Here is a 24,324-nt window from a genome sequence, read left to right as displayed (position 1 = left end):
CTCCCCAATTGGAATTAGGGGATAGGTTAGGTCTGAAATGTACTAACCACGTGACAAGGAGAACCTCTCGAAGTGGGAGCAAGGTCAAGTTTCTCATGTGCAAACCTCATGTCTAGGAGAATTTTCCCAAGTTAGGGGATGAGGGTAGTTCAAGTTTGCCATGTACTAACCATATGATTAAAAGAGATAATAAATCTTTGAATGGGCCCAAACCGAATAGGATATCAAAGGTATGATGGACCTTAGTAAGCATCGTAATGTAAATAATGGCTTCCCACTACTTTTCATCCTTACTTTTCACTTTGTGTCCAAGTATACCATGTTAGCCTTGGTGGCTACATGATCCTAATTGTTATTAAATAAAGGGGGGAGATTGTCAGCCTTAGTGGCTATATAATCATATTTAATGTATTTTGATTATATTAACCTAATTGTAAGTCCAAGTGATAGAGTTGTTGCAATCCCAAGAGGGGGGTGAATTGGGTATTTAAAAATTTATTCCTAGGTTAACTGGTTTTATCAACAGTGAAATACAACCTAGGGTCAGTTTACGTAATCAACAGATAAACATACATGTGTAGTAAAGGTAAAACGCAAAAATGTAAAGAACGCGCACGATATGTTTTCGAGGTTCAGCCAACTGTGCCTACGTCCTCGCCTTGGCCACACCAGCACAAGGATTACCACTATAATGCTCACTTAAACGGGTGGAGCGACATCTAATATAGTCAGGTCAATTCAAGGGGCTGACCTCAACCAACACGTCTTAACAGGATGGCGCACCTAACTTTCCTAACCGGGTCTAAGCCAGTCCGAGACTATTCCAAAGGGCTAGTCTCCGTCGTCAGGCCCACGCCTGGAATACAACCAATGTGTATAAAATGTTTTTACACGAAAATACGCTTCTAGACAAGCATATGTGTGCACCAATACAACTCAATCAATAATGCAAGTACGAATGATATGTAAATATGCTCAGTGCTTTAATGTGTACTAAACACTCAATCGCGTATAGATTTTTAGTTCAACTCTAGAGTGTATATTCAAGTAACATTTGAAACACACTATGTGAATAACACAAAATCATATCAGGGTTTCAAAATATGCCAAGCAAGTTCAACTAAACAAACTCAATAATATATTCTAATATTCAAGGTACAATGGAGTTGTTTGAAGTACTAACTTTTTGAAAGGGATTCTTGCACACAAAATCCAGGTTTAGGTATCTTACAACAACAATGCAAGAACCACAACCATCAAAGTCTTTCCACACTAGATTTATCAAATGAAATCGGTGGAAGAACTTTAATGCTAAACTCTCAAATAAAATCAATCAAACACTAATGCAAATGAGAGTTCTAGCTGTAGAGATTAAGCACAATAGCCATAGAAAATACTCACAATGCTTGGAGAAATCAAGAATGAGGAGTATGTGAGTGTTTGAAAGTTATTATTTCGTTAATAAAGGTTTTTGGATGTTGAGAGAATTTTGGCCTAATCAAGTTTGCTAATCCTTGCTAATTATGACAAATGAATGGGTATATATAGGCAAGAAGGAATTTTTTACCGTTGGGGACACAATGGGCATAATTAAATTTGTTTAAAAGACCATTAAGAATATTAATCCATTTTACCCCATTAAAAAATTCGGTAAAAAATATTTTAACCCGCGAGGTTCAGGTGCTTGAATAGACATAGTCAAAAATTCAACTTTTAGAGGTTCGGGTGCTTTAAGGGTGATACGGTCAGCCGAAACAAAATCAGCAGCATTTGTTCGATAGTTCGGCTGCCCGACTCACAATTCAGTTAACCGAACTAGGCAATTCGGTCGCTGGATCCCAATTTGAACGCAATTATTCGATCGCCCGGGTAGTTGAAAAGTGCTCTGACATAAGCTCGGGTGCCCGAGGAAGACACATTCAAATTTGGTTCGGGTGCCTGAACACTTAAGTCAACATGTTGACTAGTTCGGTCGCCCAAACCCTCTTAACTTTTGCATTTAAGATCATTTCATCCTTAATTGAATTCCCCTGATTATGATAAGTGATGTTAGGTACTTGTGTTCTTAGTGTAGGTACCTAAAGTCCAACTATGGTTGATTTGAGCATACCTACCTACCATGCATGATGCAAATTATTACAAGTCATAGGAGTGCACAGTCCATAATTAAATTTACATCCTAGAATGAAGAAATAAAATAATGAATACAAAATACAACACAAAGATCTTCATTCTTCGGCACGAACACCGCATGCCATCATAATATGTATTTTAGTCCTAAAGCGCGCACAAGGTGAACCTACATACAATTCTCAGTACAACCTTTAGTATCAAGAGTATTTGTTATAATCAAAACTAGGTGTGACCTATTATGTCAATACCAAGTTTAACCTATTTTTGCATATCAACTTAGTACAACTACAAGTGATAAATACATGAAGGTACTGAATCAAAAGCAAAGATCAGATCGAGTGGACATTCAAGTCGGAAAGATCAAAGTGGACAATCACTCAGAAGGACTCAAGCACATCTAACAAAGTCTTAGTGTAATAGGGATTGTCTGAGGTAGGAACTACTATAACTCCTGCGGTATTGTTTCACGCAAGATCATTGAGCAAAAGTTGAACAAATGCATTTCAAATTAGGATATAAGTATATAGGATATCACTAAACTCTTAGAACAAAACGTAATGAGTTTTCAAAGAACAAAAACAAAGAGTTTCATATATATCCCATACTTACTATGTTTTTATAAGGGACAAGTTTTAAATCATCATAGTGTTGTAAATATTTTATATACTTGGTCCTGGTTGGGTTAAAACCAAAACCATGCATCTAAGTAAGCAAGAAAATCAAGTTTGTAAAGAAAAAGACCAAAACCATTGATTGTTTGCCTACATGCATCGACGGTTTTAGGAAAAGAATTAATTGAACTTTTGCCTGAGGCAATCGTCGAAAATTTGGGGGAAACCGTTGACGATTTGCTTATGTATTCTACACCCAATGGCTATAAACAGCTAGTTTTCTAAGTAAACAAATAATATATTAGCCCAATGGTCATTAAATGACTAGTTTCTCATTTTGCCTATAAATACAAGTCCAAAGGCTTGTTTAAAGATTGATCGAAATAGTTATATATCATTTGCAAGCACATTTCAATTTGTTCATCATGTATGTGCTCAACTTCTCTCTTACTCTTTAATCTAGTTGTAAATCATTACTTTGAGAGATTTGTGTGAAGTTTTGATTGTATTAAATATCAGCTCATTCAAGGAGCATTATCTTTGTAATTCATCTTCTTGTTGCAAAGGATTTTGGGTGAACCGAGTTGCGAAGGGTTCTTGGTGAACCGTGGTTGAAGGTTCTTGGTAAACCGAATTACAAGGATTCTTGGTGAACCTTATGACTCTTGGTGAGTGGAAGGGATTGGTTCCCATGTGAAGGTTTTTGGTGAACCGAATTGCAAAGATGCTTGGTGAACCTTACGGCTCTTGGTGAACGAAAGGGATTTATTCCCGGTTGTAAATGCTTCTCTATTGGTGAAGGAGGTTTATAGTGGATTGTGAAATCCTTGAGTGTGTCTCAAGGCGTGGACATAGGCAAGAGACTGAACCATGTTAATATTATTTGTTGAGCTTTTTTCTTCCCTATTCTTTTTAATTTATATCGTGTGCATGATTTACATTCTATATATTGTGATATAATTACTTGCATCTTGCCAAGATTTATTATTTTGTAGAGAAAAGCGAAAATACGCAAAAGAGCCTAGCTATTCACCCCCTCTAGATTCAACTCTAGGGCCAACATACCACCTTAACAATCAAGAGATAAGGAGGTGTTAAGATGCATCTAGAATAAGTAGATCCTATTTATTTGAAAAATGAAGCCAACTAAAATGTGATCATAGAATATAGCGGAAGTGAAACTTACCAGCTTCAACCCAAAGTATGTATTTCTAATCGAGGATGAGGTTGTCTTCAAAATAAAAATCCTAAAAAATAAAGCAAACTACAACGTGATCATCGAATGTGGTGGAAGTTAAACTTATTAGCTTTAACCCTAAGTATGTATTTCTAATCGAGGATGAGATTGCCTTCAAAATAAAAATCCTAATCAAACCAAAAGTGAGATACCAAAAAAATGCCTTCGGAGGAATATAATACATATACTTTGGGAAAATTTTTCTTGATTACGCATTAAAAGCAAATAAAATATCGAGAATATGCTAATCAATAAAAGAATCCTAGACATCATTGGAAGGTTGATGTGGTTTGTTCATAAGAAAGTAGACTAGAGAATATTGAAAATTATATGCTTTATCAAAAGTCCCTTTGGTGGGAGAAAGAAGTCAGATAGGCCTGCTCAAATGCCACTAAAATAATATGAGGTATTTTGCTACCATGGAAGGTAATTAATATTGTTGCAATAAGTAGAGATAATGATAGCTAAGAGTTCAATCTCATTTAACCTTAAAAAATGACCATCGACTAGGAGTTGATCTTATATGTCAATAATCCATGGCCCTCAGGAGAATGTAAACAAAAAAAAAAAAAAAACTGATAATGGGGAAACAAACAATTAAGAAGACTATGCATGACCTTTGTGCATTTGTGGCAACTTCACGGAATCTTATACCTTTATAAAAGAAAAAATTGACCATAAGAATTAGATTCTTGATGAAATTCTTCACTAGTTTTATTCTACACCACGAACTCATGTACATATCTCTTTCAATGGTAAACGGATTACAGGACTGGAGAACAAGACAAATCATCATTTCAAGGTTAGATAAATTTCTACTTTTAGTTGATTGGGATGAGATTTTCCAAAATTGAATCCAAGTTTACTCATTAGATTCTTTTCGGATCATCCATCCTACTTGATCAAGAGGAAGTGAATTGGGCAAAAAGCTCATTCACATTCAACAACTTTTGGCTTGGTAAACTTTTTAGTAGATAGGGTAGAAAAACATTTATTTTGGGGGTCCTTCATCCTTTGGTTTAGCCTAAACATTAAAAACTCTTATACAATATGTGTAGAGACCCGAAAAAATATAATAATAAAAATAATTGGAAGAGGATTGTTGGGATTGGTGAAGACAAAACTGCAACTGTTTGGTGAGGGGTGCATAAAACCGTCGATAGTTTTGTAGTTACCGTAGGTTGGTTATAGGTAAAATAGTAAAAAGGGGTGGGTTAAAACCCAAACTATCAGTGGTTTTGAGAGAGGTATAGAAAATCGTTGACGATTTTCTCTACAGTGCTGATTATAAGGGGAACCCGCGAGCTTCATTTTTTTATTAAACTAAAATTTCTTCTCTCTCTCTCTCTCTCTCTCTCTCTCTCTCTCTCTCTCTCTCTCTCTCTCTCTCTCCTCTCTCTCTCTCTCTCTCTCTCCCTCTAAAACCCTATGGCTCTCTCTCCCTTCCCTTTACTATTTCTCTCCAATCCTAACTCGGTTTGACGATCTGGAACGACAATGAGGTTCGTGGGAGAATTCTCTACAACTTAGGTGGAGCAGATTTTCAATTTGGGGTTCTGGGGCACCACTCCAAAATTGAGGTAAGGGTGTTAAATATTAGTTTTAATTGTTAAATTGGAGTATTTGGGGCCTAGGGAATACTAAATGATAATATTCTGGAGGTCGAGTTGATTGAGACGGGGTAAATGCAATTTCAGCCTTTTGAGTTGTAAACGCCGAGGAGCGTAAGATTTAGGGTGTTAGTGGACCTCTCAGTAAGCCAGGTAAGGGAAATAAATTATAACAATATTTTACGAAATTACTGGTTGAATGAATATGTGAAAAAGGAAAATATGTTATTTTACCTGCGAATATTATGATATGAATATTAGACGAAATTGTGTGGCATAAGATTTATACTGAGAATATGTTGAAACTGGGTTGTGTAATGTGCACAGAGATTAATGAGAATATGATAAAAACATATATGGAAATGTTTTGTGCAGTAATGAATATAAGAGAAACCCAGTGATGTTTATATACTAAACTATAAAGATACGAGAATTGTTTTATTGAGAAACATTGAAAAGTGATATGTATTGAAGAATATCTTCCGAGAAATGATGAAATATGAAATATGGAAATGCTTTACTGAGAAATGAATAACGTGAATATTGAGATGGGAATACTAAATTGTCAAAACTGAAATGAGAATGTTGAAATGTGAACATTGCAATGTTAATAATGCAATGTGAATGATGAATGGTGATTGTGAATAATGTAGTATAACCTTGATCATGGGGTGAAGTATGGCGTGGAGAATATTTTCAGGGTAGTATAACCTCAACCATGGGGTGAAGCATGGCGTGGGGAATATTTTCAGGATAGTATAACCTCGACCATGGGGTGAAGCATGGCATGGTAAATATCTTCAGAGTAGTATAACCTCGACCATTAGGTGAAGCATGGCATAGAAAGAATGTTCTCAGAGCTGTGTGCTAGATGATGAAATGAAATTGAAAGTGAAAAGAAAGTATGTGAGTTTAATAACATGGATAAATAAGGCGAAGTAAAACTCTCTACCTAAGGACTTACTGAGTAAGGTGAGTGCCTTGATAAGTATTAGTTGTAGTCGTACCCGAGTTAATTGGGTAGAGTTACAAATGAAATCAGAGTGGAGGGGAGCTACATGTATGAGCATGTAATCTCTTCTATCCTCAAGAACTTTCACTAGTAAATTTGGGTTACATGTGAAAGAGATGTAAGATGGGAATAAATCTTAAAAAAGCTTGTGTTTTTATCTATATGATTATGAGAATGATTGGTGTATTTTCTCAGATGGTATTATCACTGAAATGTATATGTATATTATGATATAATGAAACTCATACTGTCACACACTGTTAGTAATTTATTTCGTATTACTGATATGTGTCTCACCCAATCATTTAAATATTTCAGGAAATCGAGAAAGACTAGATGATAGAGCTCCGAGATAAAGGAGAGTTGATACCCTAAGTAGGCAGGGTGAGTGTTTTGAGCTAGGGATGGAGGATTCCCCTAGAGTTTTGATTGATTTTGGGAATGTGTTACACATGTTTATGTGTATTGATGTTTAGTACTCTGATTATTTGTATTCTGGATGATTTGTATATATTGACTTCCGCTAATAGGGTTGTTATATAAGTTTGACTAATTACTCGGTATCCCACTTCGGGTCGGGTTATGCTGATACGGTATCAGAGATTCTAACATGGTTGATGTGTGATTTGAATGTTTATTATTATTTTTTAAAAATGGCATGAAATTAGGGGTGTCACAATATGTATCAAGGAATTGTGCATGTTACCGTTGGGCCACACATGTGGTTGCAATAAATGAGAAGATTGTATCTTCCAAGTAAATGCTACGCATGTTCTTGGCTCAAGTAAATGCTGCGCATGTTCCTAGGTCAAATAAAGCTAATCATACTCTTGGCTCAATAAATGCTATGCATGCTACGCTATCTCCATGGCTCCTCCCCCCCCCCCCCACCCTACAAAATGGGTTGTGTGTTGTAGAGGAAAATACATTGGTGTAATCAGTGGTGTAAGCAAGAGAGTCGTGCGTTGGAAACTATGATTGAAAGGCAGAGAGGTTAAGCTGAGAGTTGAGTTTGAGTGTGTTACTCCTCCTCCACAATATTTCCTATTGATATAGTCAAACTCCATCTCTCCTGTGGACGCAGGTCGAGTTTGGCTTAACCACGTAACTTCGGTGTTCCTTGTGATTGGTTGCTTGTGTTTGTGTTTTGGATTACCTTCAATCACTAACAACTAGTATCAGAGCATTATTTTTGGTTTTTGACAAAGTCGCTCAAAACTTTAATTCGATCACACCATCACGTGGATCATGTAGAGACAATCACAGTGGTGAAAACGACGTCAAAAATAGACCTCGAACGAAGCCACATGCGCCACCGCAATGTATCATTGCACGTTGTGCAGGTGCATTGTGCAGTTTGATGTGCAATTTATCATGGTTGAAGATGACATCATCAATAGGTCCCACTGTGCCACGTTAGCACCGGGTCCCACCTTACCACATTAGCTGTGGGTCCCACATTTGACATTGTAGTGTCCTGACCCACCACGAGGGCCCGAGGTGCCACTTTAGGGACGTGCAAGTACCTAATACCATAATCATAGCATAAATGCAGCAAACATAAATATCATAGCCTCCATAATACATTACTACAGTTCTATGCTACTAATTTACATCAACATCCCTCTAAAATTCATAATACAAATCATAGTACAATACCAGAACTAACTTAGTATATACACCCATATTACATACTCTGGACTTCAAACCCAACTTAATTACAAGAGAGTTCTTACTGACACTCACAAAAATCTAACTGGCTATGAACCCACCTTAGAGTTTAGTAATCTCGACCTCAAGATGGTCCTAAAAAGAAAATTGTATATTAGGGTGAGACTCCTGTCAGTAAAGAAGATTAAGTTAACATCAGTGTGTGGTTAGCATGCTTACAGTGCTTACAGAAAACATTCATCATTCATTTAACTGAAAATAGCATTTATACATTATGCTCACTTTATACTGTTGAAAATATTCACCTCGTTTCCATGGTATAAACAATTCAATAAATAAATAATATCATTTACATAAATCTACAGATATGCATAAAAGACACTCCCTGGGACTAATGCCATTTACTTCCCCTATGACACGGGTTGTGTGGCCCGAAGGCTAGACTTATGTCCTGAGGGATATCAACCCAGACTAAGTCAAAACATATGTCTGCATCTACAACAACTACGCAAGCATCTGCAATTTGCTCGCGAGAATCCGATTGCCCTACCATGTCCTGAAAGTCCGAACGTCTAGGGAAGGTACCCCCTCTACTGAGGCTAATCGACTGAGACCACCCTACACCTCCTCACAAATAGTGTGGGCGCACATGGTCTAAAACTGAATCTCTAGCAATGGTACCATGCCCATGACATAACTGGTCCTTAGGATTCCTAAAGCATATCATGCAATTTAAGTAATAAAAACTGTATTTCAAACTCATTTCATATAAAACCTATCATATTATAAAATTCGGCCTTCGCGGCCATCATATAAAACTTGGCCCTCACGGCCATCATATAAAGCTCTGCCCTCACAGCCATCATATAAAGCTCGGCCCTCACGACCATCATATAAAATTCTCTGTATTTTCACAATAGTTCCAATGATTCACAACCAATTTTATCCATCTGCCACACAATTTTTCGCTTATAGTATATCCTATTTATAACATCAAACTATACTTTCCACCGTTCATTTTTACTAAAAATACCATATCATATATCTTAGGTTTGAAAAGACGATTTGAACGGTTGGTTTTTGAAATTACAGCTTAAAACATAAATATACATACATAGCATTTTATTCAATTCAACTTTAATAAAACTCTGATTTAACTTAATCCCCTTAGCTGGCTTACAAGAAAGCCTTCTGACACCCTTAATCCACACCCTACGACATTCAAAGTTCAAAACTCTGAAATACATTTTCCCCAAATTACTCATCCCAACCTATAGAGTACTTTTCATTAAACGCTCCCTAAGCCCCCTATACTCCAAAACAACAACAAAACTCCAAAGTACCTACTTACATTGGTTTTGGAGTGGTGCTTGGAAAGACCCTAATCAAGAATCTACTCTAGTAGACTTGTAGAGAATTTTCCCCTGATCCTTGCGATAACTTTCGATCGTTGATTCGGGCGACGAATGATGAAGTGAGAGAGAGAGAGAGAGAGAGAGAGAGGCACCGGTTTAGAGAGAGAAAGAGAGGAAATGTGATTTCTTAACCATTAAGCAACTTAAAAACATATTTATAGGTCGCTGACCCATCCCACTTCATCGACAAATTGGCGCCTTCATCAACGAACTGCAGAAGAACTTCATTGACGAACTCTAAGCCTAAAATTTCAGTCATTCAGGATCTCTTCGTCGACGACGCTCTGAACTTTGTCGACGAACCACAAAAGAACTTTCGTCGACAAAATCAGGCGCTTCGTCCATGAATCTTGTTATTTGCCCCTTTTATTTTTCTCTTCATTTTTTCTTATTTATTTCCTTTATTTTTTGGATTCGGGTTTCTACAGACATACCATCAGTGCCATGTTAGCATTAACGACATCATAACGACTAGAGAATATTCTGCCAGTGAGGCAATATTCCGTTACTAAGTCAGACCCATTTATGGCTATTTTGGCCGTTTCGAACGCACTGGTGTGAACGATTTTTCCAAAATCAGTCTCTAAGTTGCTATTTTATAATAAATAATAATTTATCAAAGTTTGGCGTGGAGAAATTTGATGGCCAATTTTAGTTTATAGCTAAGCACGGTCAAGGATATCTTGATTCAACATGACTTGATGAAGCTGCTAATTGGAAAGAAGCCAACTAATATCGAAGATGGTGTTTGGATATAAATGGAAATAAAAACGGTTAGTACCATTTGTTTATGCTTGTCAAATGAAGTTAAATATTCAATGTTAGATGAATCTTTACTTGTTGAGCTATGGAAGAAACTAGAACAAAGATACATGTCAAATCACTGACAAACAAGCCATTTCTAAAGAAAAAACTCTATTAGTTAAGAATGGAGAAAGGGGTCAATAATTTTTATCACATAAATGACTATAACAGGATCATGACCTAGTTAATGAGCTTGATGTAAAAGTTGAAGAAGATGATAAAGCGCTTCTTCTCTTAGCATCTCTACCACCTTCTTATGATAGTTTTTTCATGGCATGGCTTGTTGGGAAGGAAACCTTGAAATTAGAAGAAGTGATGACTTCACTACAGGATACTGACATCCTGAGAAAGCCAATTGTTAACTCCCAAGGGTGCGCCTTGGTCGTATAAGGTGAGAAACAGACTAGGGGTGTTGCTTGCAAGTGAAGGTTACACTACAACCTTCTGTGGTGACAGTTGGAAAATTTCCAAGGGAGCAATGACATGCTTGCATGGAGAGAAAACATGTATTCTTTATATGACCAGAGATGCTTGCATGTCAATTTCAATTGTTGCAGGGAAATAAGATTCAAACCTATGGCACTAGAGACTCGGTCACATGAGTGAAAAAGGCTTGAAAATCATTAACTCAAAGGAATAGATACCACGTCTCTAGTTAGATAATATCGACCAATGCGAGAGCTGCATCCTTGGCAAACAAAAAAGAGTCAGCTTTCAGATGAGTGGCAAAACCCCAAAGAAATAAAAATTGGAGTTGGTGCACACCGACATTTGGAGACCGAGACCAGTCTCATTCATTGGGGGGAAATCCTATTTCGTCACCTTCGTTGATGACCATTCCAGGGAGGTATGGGTTTATTTATTGAGACATAAATACAAAGTGTATGGTATTTTCAGGAAATGGAAGGCCACGGTGGAAAATGAAATAGGCTTGAAAATCAAAAAGTTGAGATTAGATAATGGTGGTGAATATGAATACAAAGAATTCAAGAAGTTTTCTTATGAGCATGGGATTGGACTTGGAAGAACCGCGCTAGGTACACCCCAGAACAATGGTATAGAAAAATGAATGAACAAAACCTTGACTGAGAGAGCTAGAAGCATGCGATTACAAGCAAGTTTACCAAAGTAGTTTTGGGTAGAAGTGGTCTACACAACTTCTTATCTAATCAATCGAATTCCATCAGTACCATTGCAGTTCCAGTTACCAAATGAGGTATGGGGTGAAAAAGAGGTAAAACTTTCATATTTAAAAGTTTTCAGTTGTGTTGCTTATGTGCATATTAGTGATTAGGCTAGGGGCAAGCTTGATCCAAAATCTAAAAATGCACTCATTGGATATGGTGAAGATGAGTTTGGTTACCGCATCTGGGATGACCAAAATAAGATAATAATCAGAAGTCGTAATGTTGTATTCAATGAAAAGGTTATGTGCAAAGATGCAACATCATCACGTAATATCACACAAAATGACCCCGATATTGTAGAGTTGGATGATGCCACTGATAGCAACATGGCATAACAAACAATTGATAATTCCCAGATAGAGGAATCTATCATAGAGGGGTGCACTAAAGTACCACAGACCCCAACTCTGACCCAACTCTTCAAAATAAATGGGTGTACCAAATAAAAAAAGAGCATGATGGTTCGAGAAGATACAAAACAAGACTTGTGGTCAAAGGCTTCCAACAGATAGAAGGCATTGACTACTCAAAAATATTCTCGATCACCGATTGTGAAACACATGACCATTCAATCAATTTTGAGCATTGTTGCAACAAAGAATCTATACCTCAAGCAATTAGATGTAAAAGCTGCTTTCCTCCATGGTGATCTAGATGAGGAGATATACATGCACCAAATTGAAGGTATTACAGATAAATGCAAAGGAAAACTTGTTTGCAGGTTGAATAAGAGTCTGTATGTTTTGAAATAGGCTCCAAGGCAGTGGTATAAGAAATTTTACGGCTTCAAGCAAAAGAATGACTACCGCAAGTACAATGCTAATTATTGTTGCTATTTCAAGAGGTGTAAATCAAGTTACATAATTCTTTTGCTTTATGTTAATAACATGCTAGTTGCGGGTAGGACCAGATATGGACATGATTAGAAAAATGAAAAAGCAGTTGTCCACTGAATTTGAGATGAAAGACTTGGGTTTAGAAAAGTAGATGCTTGTGATGAGAATCTTTAGACACAATAAAGAGGGAATTTTTCAGTTTTCTCAGGCCGAGTAAATTAGAAGGATTCTTATTAGGTTCAACATGAGTGATGCTTAAGCAATTAACACACCACTAGCCGACCATTTCAAATTATCAAAGACTCAGTCTCTAAAGTTAGAGGAAGAGAAGAAAAAAAATGGACAGTATCTCATATGCTTCAGCTATAGGATGTTTGATGTATGCCATGATTTGCACGAGACCAGATCTTGGTCATGGAGTGGGAATCGTCAACAGATTCATATCGAATTTAGGAAAAATCCATTGGGAAGCAGTCAAATGGATATTAATATATCTCTAAGGTACAATTAACAAGTGTTTATGCTTTGGAAAAAGTGGTTTGACGTTGCAAGGATATGTAGATGCACTATCCACTACAGAAGCAGAGTGTGTAGCCATATATGACAGAAGCTAGCGAAGAGATGATTTAGCTATAGGGCTTGTTTATAGAGTTGGGTTTTAAATAGGCAAAGAGTGTTTTGCATAGTGACAGTCAGAGCACCATATACTTGGTGAAAAATTCATCATTCCACTCAAAGACCAAGTACATCAGACTCTGCTATCACTTTATCAAAACTCTTCTAGTTGAAGGGTTGTTAGCAGTTAAGAAGATCATTGGCATCAAAAACCCAACAAACATGTTGGCAAAGATAGTAAAATAGAGATAAATTTGAACTATGCTCAGATTGAGTGAGTCATTTAAATCCACAAAAAGCATTCAGAAGATGATCACTACACAAGCTCCCTAGCAAGGGGTTGCATGCACTTCCGCAAGGGGGTGCGATTGCCCAGAGACTAGGGTGAGGACACAGTATTATAGCCCCAGAGCAGCCAACACTTGGTTGCCCCACATGTTTGGAGGGGATGATTTGTTGGGTCACACATGTGGTTGCAATAAATGAGATGATTGTATCTTCAAAGTAATGCTACGCATGCTCTTGGCTCAAGTAAATGCTATGCATGCTCTTTGTTCAAATAAATGCTATGCATGCTCTTGGCTCAATAAATGCTACGTATGCTACGCCATCTCCATGGCTCCTCTCCCCCCTATAAAATGGGTGTTGTGTTGTAGAGAAAAATGCACAAGTGTAATCGATGGTGTAAGCAAGTGAGTTGTGTGTTGTGGTGTAAGCAAGTGAGCAGTGTGTTGTAAACTATGATTGAGAGGTAGAGAGGTTGATCTGAGAGTTGATTTTTGAGTGTGTTACTTCTCCTCCACTATATTTCCTATTGATATAGTGAAACTCTCTCTCTCCCATGAACATAGGCTGAGTTTGGCTGAACCATGTAAATTCGGTATTCCTTGTGATTGGTTGCTTGTGTTTGTATTCTAGATCATTCCCAATCCTTAAAAATTACTAACACCATATTGGCAATGATGAAAGACTTACCACACAAAACTCCAAGGAACTTACAACAATGTAGAGGATTGAGGATTTAAATTTATTACAAGTTGAAAGATTTGAACAAGTGTACACTCAAAAGAGGTCTCATGATGACAAAGAGTCAAGGGACTATGACTTTAAAGGGGTTATCCATTAAAAATAAGAATGAATTGGAGAAATGCTTCTTAATAGAAGGGCATTATGACTACAGTTAAAGATTTTATGAGGGGTATTAAGCTTGTAGCACTACAAATTTTTTTGAATTTTATTCTAGAGATGTTGGAAGACTTTTCAACTTGAGTTGCAAGGAATCAACGTTGAAATCCACTATAAGGAACCATAGATATTGGTCTAAACTCTACCTTACATGTGGTACTTGTTTCCAAAATGGGTGGGGTGAAAAAAACAAAAAATTTTAAAACCACTAGTCTTGGTAATGAAATGTGAATCTAGCGAATAAAATCTAATATGATCAAGGACTAATTATCCATTATTAACCAAGTGCATGCGGTGTTTTTACTACCAAAAAAATAAGTTGTGAATCATATAGTTTGCCTCAAATGTGTACAATCACGAAGTGTAAACTTTTTATGGCTATGGCTCATAAAAAGGAATTCTATTAATTTAGCAAGACATTTTTGTTGATTACTTGTATAAACGTTGGCTTAAGAAGACTTGATATCATTCTAGAATGACATATATGTTGTAGACCCCTCCTTCATCCTTAAGCTACTTTTGCTTGCCTTTTTGGAATCGTAAATTTGATAAGAAACCAAGGGCTAATTATGAACAACATTCTTGTAATTTAAAGTAGATAAGGATGGGTGTGGGGGTTGGGAGGCAAGTTATGAACTTGACACAAATTGCGTATCCTTCACCTTTGTCATTTTACAATTTTTTTTTTTTTTTTCATCTTCTTCAAAATGGTTCTCATTGATCTCAAAATCATATGGTACTCTTTTTTTCCCAACAAATTTGGTTTCCACATTTGGTTAGGGCACTAGGGAAAGTTCTACTCATGGACAATCTTCAATTAAGTGGATAACAACTCCCAAACTATTATTACTCATGAAAAATGGAAGCAAAAATTGTAAATTATATGTTCATTCCCTATAGTTTTCCTCAAGAAAATTGGTCATTTTCCCTCAAGAAATTTGGTCGAGTCTACAATGTTTGTTTCACTTTAGTTGGGTATTTATATATAACTTAAAGGAGAACAAATATTGATTAATAAATGCATAGTCCTATTTAATTTGTTGGAGAAAGGATGGAATTAAGTCTTTTAGCATTTCAAAATCAAGAAAGGAAGCCACACATGCATTAATTTTTATTTAATTCTGTTGTTTGTGGCTTTTATACTTTGGTTTTTGTAAGCAAATAAGCAAGAGGGAAAAACATGAAAGAGTAGTCCAGCAGAGCTCGTCAATGAATGCCCTGTGTTTGTCGACGAGTGGATAGCAATGATTTGTCGACAAAGGTTCTGTGATTGTCGACAAGAAAATACCGAGAGTAGGAAAATCTCAAAGTTATGGACTCATCGACGAAAGTCTATTCTCATCGACAAATTGTCTACTGTGGATCGTCGACAAAGTCCTGTACTCATTGACGAGAGATGCCTGGACTCCGAGCAATTTTTCTAAATTTTGAATTTTCAAACATTGGGTGGCTGGGTAAACAGGGGGAAACCTCCGAAAGACTCTTATATATGTCATTATGGGCATGTATTGAGAGATAGAGTGATCATTTAAGAAGTGTATTGTGTACATTGTGATTTTTATAGTAAAATTTTTGTATCTTTGCTTCCATGGATGTAGGCTTTGGCGAACCATGTAAATCGTGTTGTTATTCTTGTTTTAGTTGTTTGCATTTTCTTGTTATTTATTCCACTGTGCATCTTCATTTTTTGATCCATATTACAACAAATTGGTATCAGAGCAATTGTTGTTATGGCATCGGGATCATCTTCTGCAAGATTTGACATCATCAAATTTGATGGAACCAGGAACTTTGGTTTATAGTAAAGGAGAGTGAAAGACATTCTTGTGCAACAAGGAATGACAAAGGCTTTGCTTGATGCTCAACTGGAAGGAATGGATGAGGCATCATGGTTAGATTTGAAAGCAAAGGCTGCGTCAATAATATGCTTGTGTTTGTCTAACGAAGTTCTCTATCGGGTGATGGAGGAGGATTCTCCAGCGACTATCTGACAAAAGTTAGAAAGTCGGTACATGTCTAAATCCATCAATAACAAACTTTTTCTTAAGCAGTGTTTATATTAGCTTAAGATGGTTTAAGGATCAAGTTTGGATCAACACATCAATGCTTTTAATCAAATTATTAGTGATTTGATGAAGGTTGATGTGAAGTTTGATGAGGATGATAAGGCTTTGATACTGTTAAACTCTTTTCCCTCAACTTATACCTATGAAAATCTTATGACCACTCTTACGTGGGGAAAAGAAACTCTTGATTTAGAAGAGGTAACAAGTGTCTTGTTAAATTTTCATCAAAGGTTGAAGATATGTGATGAAGGAGAAGGACTTGTGGTAAAAGGTAGCAATGAGCGAGGCAAAGGAAAGTTTAAGAATGAATCTAATTAGAAATTTTGAAATCTATCTAAGAAGAAGAAGGAAATTTGTTGTTATAAATATGGTAAAAAGGGGCATGTGAAACTGGAGTGTCCGAATTGGAAGAAGGGACATGCTGAAAAGCATGAGGGGATTTCAAAATCTGTGAATGTTGTTCAAGAAGAAGATTCAACGGATGGTGATGTTCTATCAGTTTCAGCGGAGTCAGATAATCTAACAGACTCTTGGATACTTGACTCGACATGTTCTTATCATATGACTCCAAACAAGGGGTGATTCAACACTTACATGTTAGTGAATTCTAGATCAGTTCTTATGGGTAATGATGCTTCTTGTAAGATCGTTGGCATAAGAAATGTAAAGATAAAAATGTTTGATGGTGTTATAAGAACATTGTGTAATGTAAGACATATCCTTGAGTTGAGAAAAAGTTTGATATGTCTTGGAACTTTAGATTGTAATGGCTTCAATTACAAGTTCAAAGGTGGAGTCTTGATGGTATGAAAAGGTAATCTAACTATAATGAAAGGGTAGAAACTAGATGGGAATATTTACACATTGCAGGGAACTACTGTTGTAGATGGAGTTGCAATCGTGGATGCTAAATCAGATGAGACTGTATTGTGGCATAAGCGCCTTGGGCTTATAGGAGAACACGACATGAAAGAACTACACAAGAGAAAATTGTTAAAATGTTTGAAATCATGTCCGTTGGAATTTTTCAGGTTTTGCGTTCTTGGAAAACAGAACAGAGCAAAGTTTAGGTCAACTACTCACAAAAAGAAAGGAATTCTTGACTATGTGCATTCAAATATTTGAGGCTTGGTAAGAGTTGCATCAAAGGGTGGACATGTGTATCATGTGAGTTTCATTGATGATTACTCACGAAAGGTTTGGGTTTACTTCATGCATCAAAAATCAAGTACGTTTGCCAAGTTTAAGATTTGGAAGGCTGAAGTGGAAAACTTGATAGGGAGGAGAATCAAATACTTAAGGTCAGATAATGGGACTGAGTATGCTGATTCTCGATTTATGGAGTTTTGTGCGAAGCATGACATCAAGAAACATTTTACAGTTCGCCAGACACCTCAGCAAAATGGTGTGGCAGAATAGATTAATCAAACTTTTTTTAAAAGGGATCGGTGTCTCAGATTGAATGCAGGGTACAGAAGAACTTCTAGGTCGAGGCAGTTAGTATGACTTGTTTTCTGATAAATCGATCACCAAGGGCATCACTAGAGGGTAAAGTGGCGGAAGAGGTTTGGATGAGAAATGCAGTAGACTACTTTAGATTGAAGGTATTTGGGTGTCTAGCCTATATCCACGTGTCTAGTGAAGAGAGGTCTAAGCTTGACCCGAAGTCTCTTCATTGCATCTTTTTGGGATATCCAAAAGGTGTAAAGGGGTATAAGCTGTAGGATCCAGTGGCAAACAAGGTGGTGATCAGTAGGGATGTAGTCTTTGATGAGAAGGCTATGGTGAAGCATACTTAAAAGTATGATGAAAACAAATAGGAGTCGAAAAGCTGGGGCAGTGATGAACATGTTGTGTAGGTGGAGTTGGAAGCTCAGGGCAATGGAAATGATCATGGTTCTATGGTTGCAGGGAGCTCTAGTTCGGGAAGCTAGCAAGTCGATGATATTCCTATACGAAGATCTAGACGCACTATCAAGCCTCCATCAAGGTATGATTTTGAAGAGTTAGTATCTTATACTTTCCTTAATTATTGCAACAATCCAACTACATTTCAAGAGGCAGTGCACGACTAGGAGAAAGATAGGTGGATGGGAGTGATGATTGAGGAGATGGAATCACTATATAAGAACCAAACTAGGGATTTGGTGGAGCTTCTAGATGGAAAGAGACTGATAGGTTGCAAATGGGTTTGTAGGAAGAAGGAGGTAATATCAGAAAAAGAAGGTGAGAAATTCAAGGCATGATTGGTGGCGAAAGGATACTCACATAAGAAGGGGATAGATTATGATGAAATCTTTTCTCTAGTAGTCCAACATACTTTAATCAGAATTGTGTTGGGGTCGGTGGCCCATTACGATCTTCATTTGGAACAAATGGATGTGAAGATAGGGTTTCTTCACAGTGACTTGGAGGAATTGATCTACATGGTATAGTTAGAGGGATTCATTGAACTGGGAAAAGAAAAATTTGTTTGCAGGTTGAAAAAATCTCTTTATGGGTTGAAACAGTCTCCAAGGCAATGGTATAAACAGTTTGATTCTTACATGATCAAGATTGACAACAAAGGGTGTGAGTATGATTGTTGTGTATATGTGAACAAGCTTGAGGATGGTTCTCTTATTTTCTTATTATTGTACATCGATGACATGTTGATAGCTGCAAAGGATTTAACTGAGGTGAATTAGTTAAAGGACCTATTGTATAAGGAATTTGACATGAAGGATCTTGGTTCAGCCAAGAAAATACTTGGGATGGAGATTCTCCGAGTCAAGACTGCAAGGAGATTATGACTATCTCGGGGCAATTATGTATAGAAGGTGTTGGAGAGGTTTAGCATGGCTGATGCAAGACCGGTGTGTACACCTCTAGTGAATCATTTCATGTTGTCTACTGAAGATTGCCCAAGTTCGGATGAGGAAATTCGGGACATATCAAAGGTCCCCTACGCTAGTGTTGTGGGGAGTTTAATGTATGTCATGGTATGTACAAGGCCAAATTTGGCTTATGTGGTGAGTGTGGTAGGTAAGTTTCTTTCTAATATAGGAAAACAACATTGAGAAGCCGTCAAATAGATACTTAGATACTTACAGGGTACATCGAAATATGATATTATGTTCAGCAAGCAACAGGGTTGTCCTTCAGTTATGAGATTTGTTGATGTTGATTATACAGGAGATATGAATGACAGAAGGTCTACAACGAGATATGTGTTTTCCCTTATAGGAGGATTGGTATGTTGGAGATCCATGGTACAGTCTCTGGTAGCATTATCCACGACTGAGGTAGAATATGTGACAGTTGCTGAAGCTTCAAAGGAAGCCTTATGGCTTACTGGTTTAGTCAGAGAGTTGGGGTTACAATAAGATAGTGTGGTGCTACATTGTGATAGTTAGAGTGTCATTTACTTGGTGAAGAATCAGATATATCATGTTAGAACCAAGAAAATTGATGTGAGGTTCCATAGGGTTCGGGAATTGATTGCTTTGGGTGTTGTGTTGGATGAACTTCACACATCTAAAAATGCAGCAGATATTCTGATGAAATCAGTTATTTCAGAGAAGTTCAAACATTGCTTGGACTTAATGTATCCAAGTGATAGAAGGGAGACATGCCCAATCAAACGTTTTCAAGTTCAAGATGGAGCGGTTCATGTTTTTCGGGATTCTCCAAGGGGCGTACAATCGCCAAGGTGGAGATTGTTGTTGTGGCTCTTATACTTTGGGTTTTGTAAGCAAAGAAGGAAGAGGGAAAAACATGAAGGGGCGGCACAACAGAGCTCGTTGACAAATGCCCTGTGTTCGTCAACGAGTGGACAACAACAATTCATCAACAAAGGTTCTGTGATTGTCAACGAGAAAATAACGAGAGCAAGAAAATCTCAGAGTTCTGGACTCATTGACGAAAGTTTATTCTCATCAACAAATTGTCTATGGTGGATCGTCGACGAAGCATTGTACTCATCGATGAGAGACACCTGGGCTGCAAGCAGTTTTTATGAATTTAAAATTTTAAAGCGTTGGGTGGTTGGGTGAATGGCGGGAAACCTCCGAGAGACTCTTATATATGTCATTCTGGGCATGTATTGAGGGATAGAGTGATCATTTGAGAAGTGTATTGTGTACAGTAGAGTGATCATTTGAGAAGTGTATTGTGTACATTGTGATTCCCATAGTGAAATTTGTGTGCTTTTGCTTCCGTGGATGTAGGTTTTGCCGAACCACGTAAATTGTGTTGTTATTCTTGTTCTAGTTGTTTGCATTTTCTTGTTGTTTATTCCGCTGCTCGTCTTCATTTTTCGATCCATATTACAACGAAATCCACACAATTTCAAACTCAAGTTCTAATTTCATAAGCCCAAACATAAGATATCTCACTAGTTTGGAATTGGAATCTTAGATTAAGATTTTTATGAATTCAAACAAAATCAACTATAAACTTATGCTGTGTTTTTTTCAAACTTTAACAAATGCATACTCTAAAATATAATTCTTATGTTTGGGAGGTTGGAGTTGAGATACTAAACTTTGAATTTATCATTTGAGCATGACCCTTAAATTGATGCCCCTTTGTGTTTGGTTGATCATGAGTTTGAGTTCAAGGAAATAGTTTCTTTCCATAAAGGGTAGGGGTAAGGCTACGTATACTCCCTCCTACCCTTGTAAAGCAAAGAACTAGTTTATGACCAATAGATGCCTCTCTTTTTTTCTTTTTCTTTTTTGAGATTTATCATTTGTACATGTATTTAAACAAACACAAATAAAATTATATTGAATTTCATCCAAATTTATACATCTACGGCTAAAAGATTTAAAACTTATGTTTTCAAATACAATCCTAGGAAATACATACAACTTCTAAATCCCATTACCACCCAATCAATGACTTAGTTGATGAGGACAACCCGAAATTACACACATTAAATATCACATTATAGAACAAGCATGAGGGTTGTCGTCACTAAAGATTGCACTGGCTCGCTCATCAAAGACCGGAAAATAAGCCTGCTGGGGATGGTAATCATATCGACCACGGTCATAGTTGTAACCAAGCTCGTCATCACAATTATAGTCGTAGGAAGAGGACAATGCAGGCTGATAATAAGCATAAGAAGTGGCTGAATGGTTTTGGCGACGATAATCAATGTGTTGTGGCTGATAGTAATTATAATAATGGGTGAAGGCATGGTAATTATCATATGCATGGCCGTAGTGGAAAGGCAAAGGCCACAGCTCTGCCCTCCTTCCTGTCTTCCTCACTGCTTTAAGAACCTTCTGTTGGTCAGCCCATCCTGTGACTATCACCTTTTGCATTGCCATGTCTATGTCAACGTCATTCACTCCTGATATTTATACACATTCAAGCTTATCAGAAATGCATCTTTTAGGATTTTTTTTTAAAATCTTTTGTTCAACAAAACTTATAATCTAGAGGTATAAATAATGAGAGTAAAGTAGCTAATGAATAAATTATTGTTTACCCTTTTATATATACGTTAAAAGGAGTTAAAAATTGTTAATAAATAAATAGTAGAGAATCAATCTTTTCCTATAAATCCAAAACGATCAAAATATCCATGCTTCCAAATGTGCCGTAAGTATATTTTATATCACAAAAAATTATGACATATTGAGAGGAAAAAATAAAAGGAGAGCCACTAATAAACTAATATTTTTTCAAGAATATAAACCATATTAGTTAACAAAATTAAATATTACTAATAACTTAAATTTTAATTTTAAATGCAAAAAAAAATATAATTTTAAAAAAATCAAGGCTGATGATATAGTAATATTATTTCCAAATTTGATTTAGTATTGAAGAACAAAAGATTCATGTGAATTACATAAATTTATTTAAGATATCAAACACAAACAAAAATTGAAAGAATTGATTAATAAATCCTTAATGCATGTTTCAAAATATCAATTTTATATATGAGTAGACACACACACAGTCCCTATCAACAAGGAAAAAAAACATAAAAGATGAGGCAGTTTTCAATCTGCCTTTTTTCTTAAATATATAAATATATATATATTCTAAAAAAGGCATGCTTCTTTTACACCCAAAAACTAATCATTTACATTATAATTATACTGAACATAACAAAGAACATGCTCATTTGGGTCAGCTCAGATAGTAAGGGCAAACTTGTAACTTTGGAGAGCCCAAGGTTACGGGTTCGATTCTCGTCCGAAGCATTACATTGGTGAATTACCAAAGGTACGTCAATGGCCGGCCGGCAACACTTCACCTACATGGATTTGATGCCGCATCGAGTGATCTAAAGGACTCATCGGTGCTAAAGTTCCCACGTCATCAAATATATATATATATCTGTGTGTGTGTGTGTAAATCATAGAAATTTTATTTTAAAGGTGTATTTGGTAACAAAGATTTTAAGATTTAAATTTGAATTATGTGAGTTTGTGTGAAACTTAACACAACTTTGTATTGCTCTTTAATCAAAATCACACAAACTACGTCTCTCACTTATATAGGTTTAGATGTTAACATGGCATCTTAAGATCGATACATTTTGAATCTTTATCTAGAGACGATCCCTTGCAAGTATTTCTCATGTACTCAAAATTCCTAATCCTACTTTGATTTTCAATCTCAAGGACAACTTTTAGGAGTTAAAGGATTAATATAAATAAGTAATCAATCATTAAAATATTGACCGTAACTTGTAACCACGGTATTCCTTCACCAAAAGTAAGGGGTTATCAATAAATAAATGAAGGTGCCGCCCTTTTTATAAAAAAAAAAAAATATTGACCGTAACTAATTTAAAAATTATTTCAAAGGGCTAAACTTAACACAAACTTCATGTACAAAAAAATGAGGTACCATCTAGTTTTTGAAGAGCTTTCTTTATAGTCCTTTCACATCCTGGACAGTCCATATGCACTCTCATCTCCACAATCTGTGCAATTAATTATTGTGAATAAAAAAACAAAAGAATTGGTGATTTAGAGTTTTATACATTTGATTGTACAGACCATTGTCATGTTTAAATAATTATTCATGAGTACTAGCTAGCTAGAATGATCACGATTATTGGAGAGAGAGAGAGAGAGAGAGAGAGAGAGAGGGAATTACCGTAGACATGTTGTATTTAGCTAGCTTGAACAATGCTAGGGTTTCCCTGTGCTATACATAGGTGCGAGGATGAATATGTGAGTAACTAATCAAGCATGCATGCAAAGCCTCATGACAAAACAACTTACATATATAGAGAGAAATTTTAAAGAGGTATATCTTACCTTTTGAGAGAGAGAGAGAGAGAGAGAGAGAGAGAGAGAGAGAGAGAGAGAGAGAGAGAGAGAGCTAGTTGATAAGAAAGAATAACATATAGTATCTTCAGCATGGAAATGGTCCTTACGCACACCTTTCCAACAAAAAGCAAATTAAAGGAAATGGAAAAGGGAAATGAATATATATATATATATATATATATATATATATATATATATATAGGCCCAATTAACTTTGTTCTTCTGCTTTACTTTAGGGCTTCAGCTTGCCCCTAAGCGACAAACCTTGTGGAGGACCTTCAACAGAAAGCACACAAAAGGTGCAGATAAAGTTGGAATGATAAGTTTATATTTATCGCACCATAAACTTCTAAACTGATCATATATGTATATTTATAATTGTTTGAGTTTAAATCAGGGCCGGCTCTTGATAATATAGGGCCCTAGGCGAATAATTTATTCAAAGACCCTTAATATTTTGTTTAATTTTTATTTTTATTTAAAATTATTTTTTCTAACTTTTTAAGATGCAAAATTACTAATTAAAGTTTTATATTCAAGATTTTCAAGTATAAGCTAGTTGTTGGTTATTTAATTTTTGACCAAATAACTTACAACAAAAACAAAATACTCTATCTAAATCTTTAGAATATATAAGCCATTTTCTATCATGTTTCTCT

General features: G+C 36.3%; 1 protein-coding gene across 1 annotated transcript; it reads right to left on the bottom strand.

Annotated features, from left to right (window-relative positions):
* Positions 1 to 21,125: 21,125 nt before the first annotated feature.
* LOC131159822 (heavy metal-associated isoprenylated plant protein 28-like) lies at positions 21,126 to 23,590 on the bottom strand. Its single transcript, XM_058114996.1, has 3 exons — positions 23,490 to 23,590; positions 23,238 to 23,313; positions 21,126 to 21,723 (listed from the first exon to the last, which is right to left on the bottom strand). Exons 1-3 carry the CDS (start codon positions 23,496 to 23,498, stop codon positions 21,308 to 21,310), a joined length of 501 nt encoding a protein of 166 aa, XP_057970979.1. The 5' UTR covers positions 23,499 to 23,590; the 3' UTR covers positions 21,126 to 21,307.
* Between the last annotated feature and the right edge of the window lie 734 nt (positions 23,591 to 24,324).

This window comes from Malania oleifera, chromosome 7 (assembly GCF_029873635.1).
Source record: "Malania oleifera isolate guangnan ecotype guangnan chromosome 7, ASM2987363v1, whole genome shotgun sequence".
Classification (NCBI taxonomy): Eukaryota; Viridiplantae; Streptophyta; class Magnoliopsida; order Santalales; family Ximeniaceae; genus Malania; species Malania oleifera.
The sequence above is the reverse complement of the archived record's forward strand: the minus strand, read 5'-3'. Positions and strand labels throughout refer to the sequence as shown.

Bases quoted from the DNA above. Each gene is read 5' to 3' on its own strand.
- LOC131159822 (XM_058114996.1), bottom strand. The intron at 21,724-23,237 runs GTACCTCATTTT...TATAAATATCAG, and splicing joins AGCTCTTCAAAAACTAGATG to GAGTGAATGACGTTGACATA.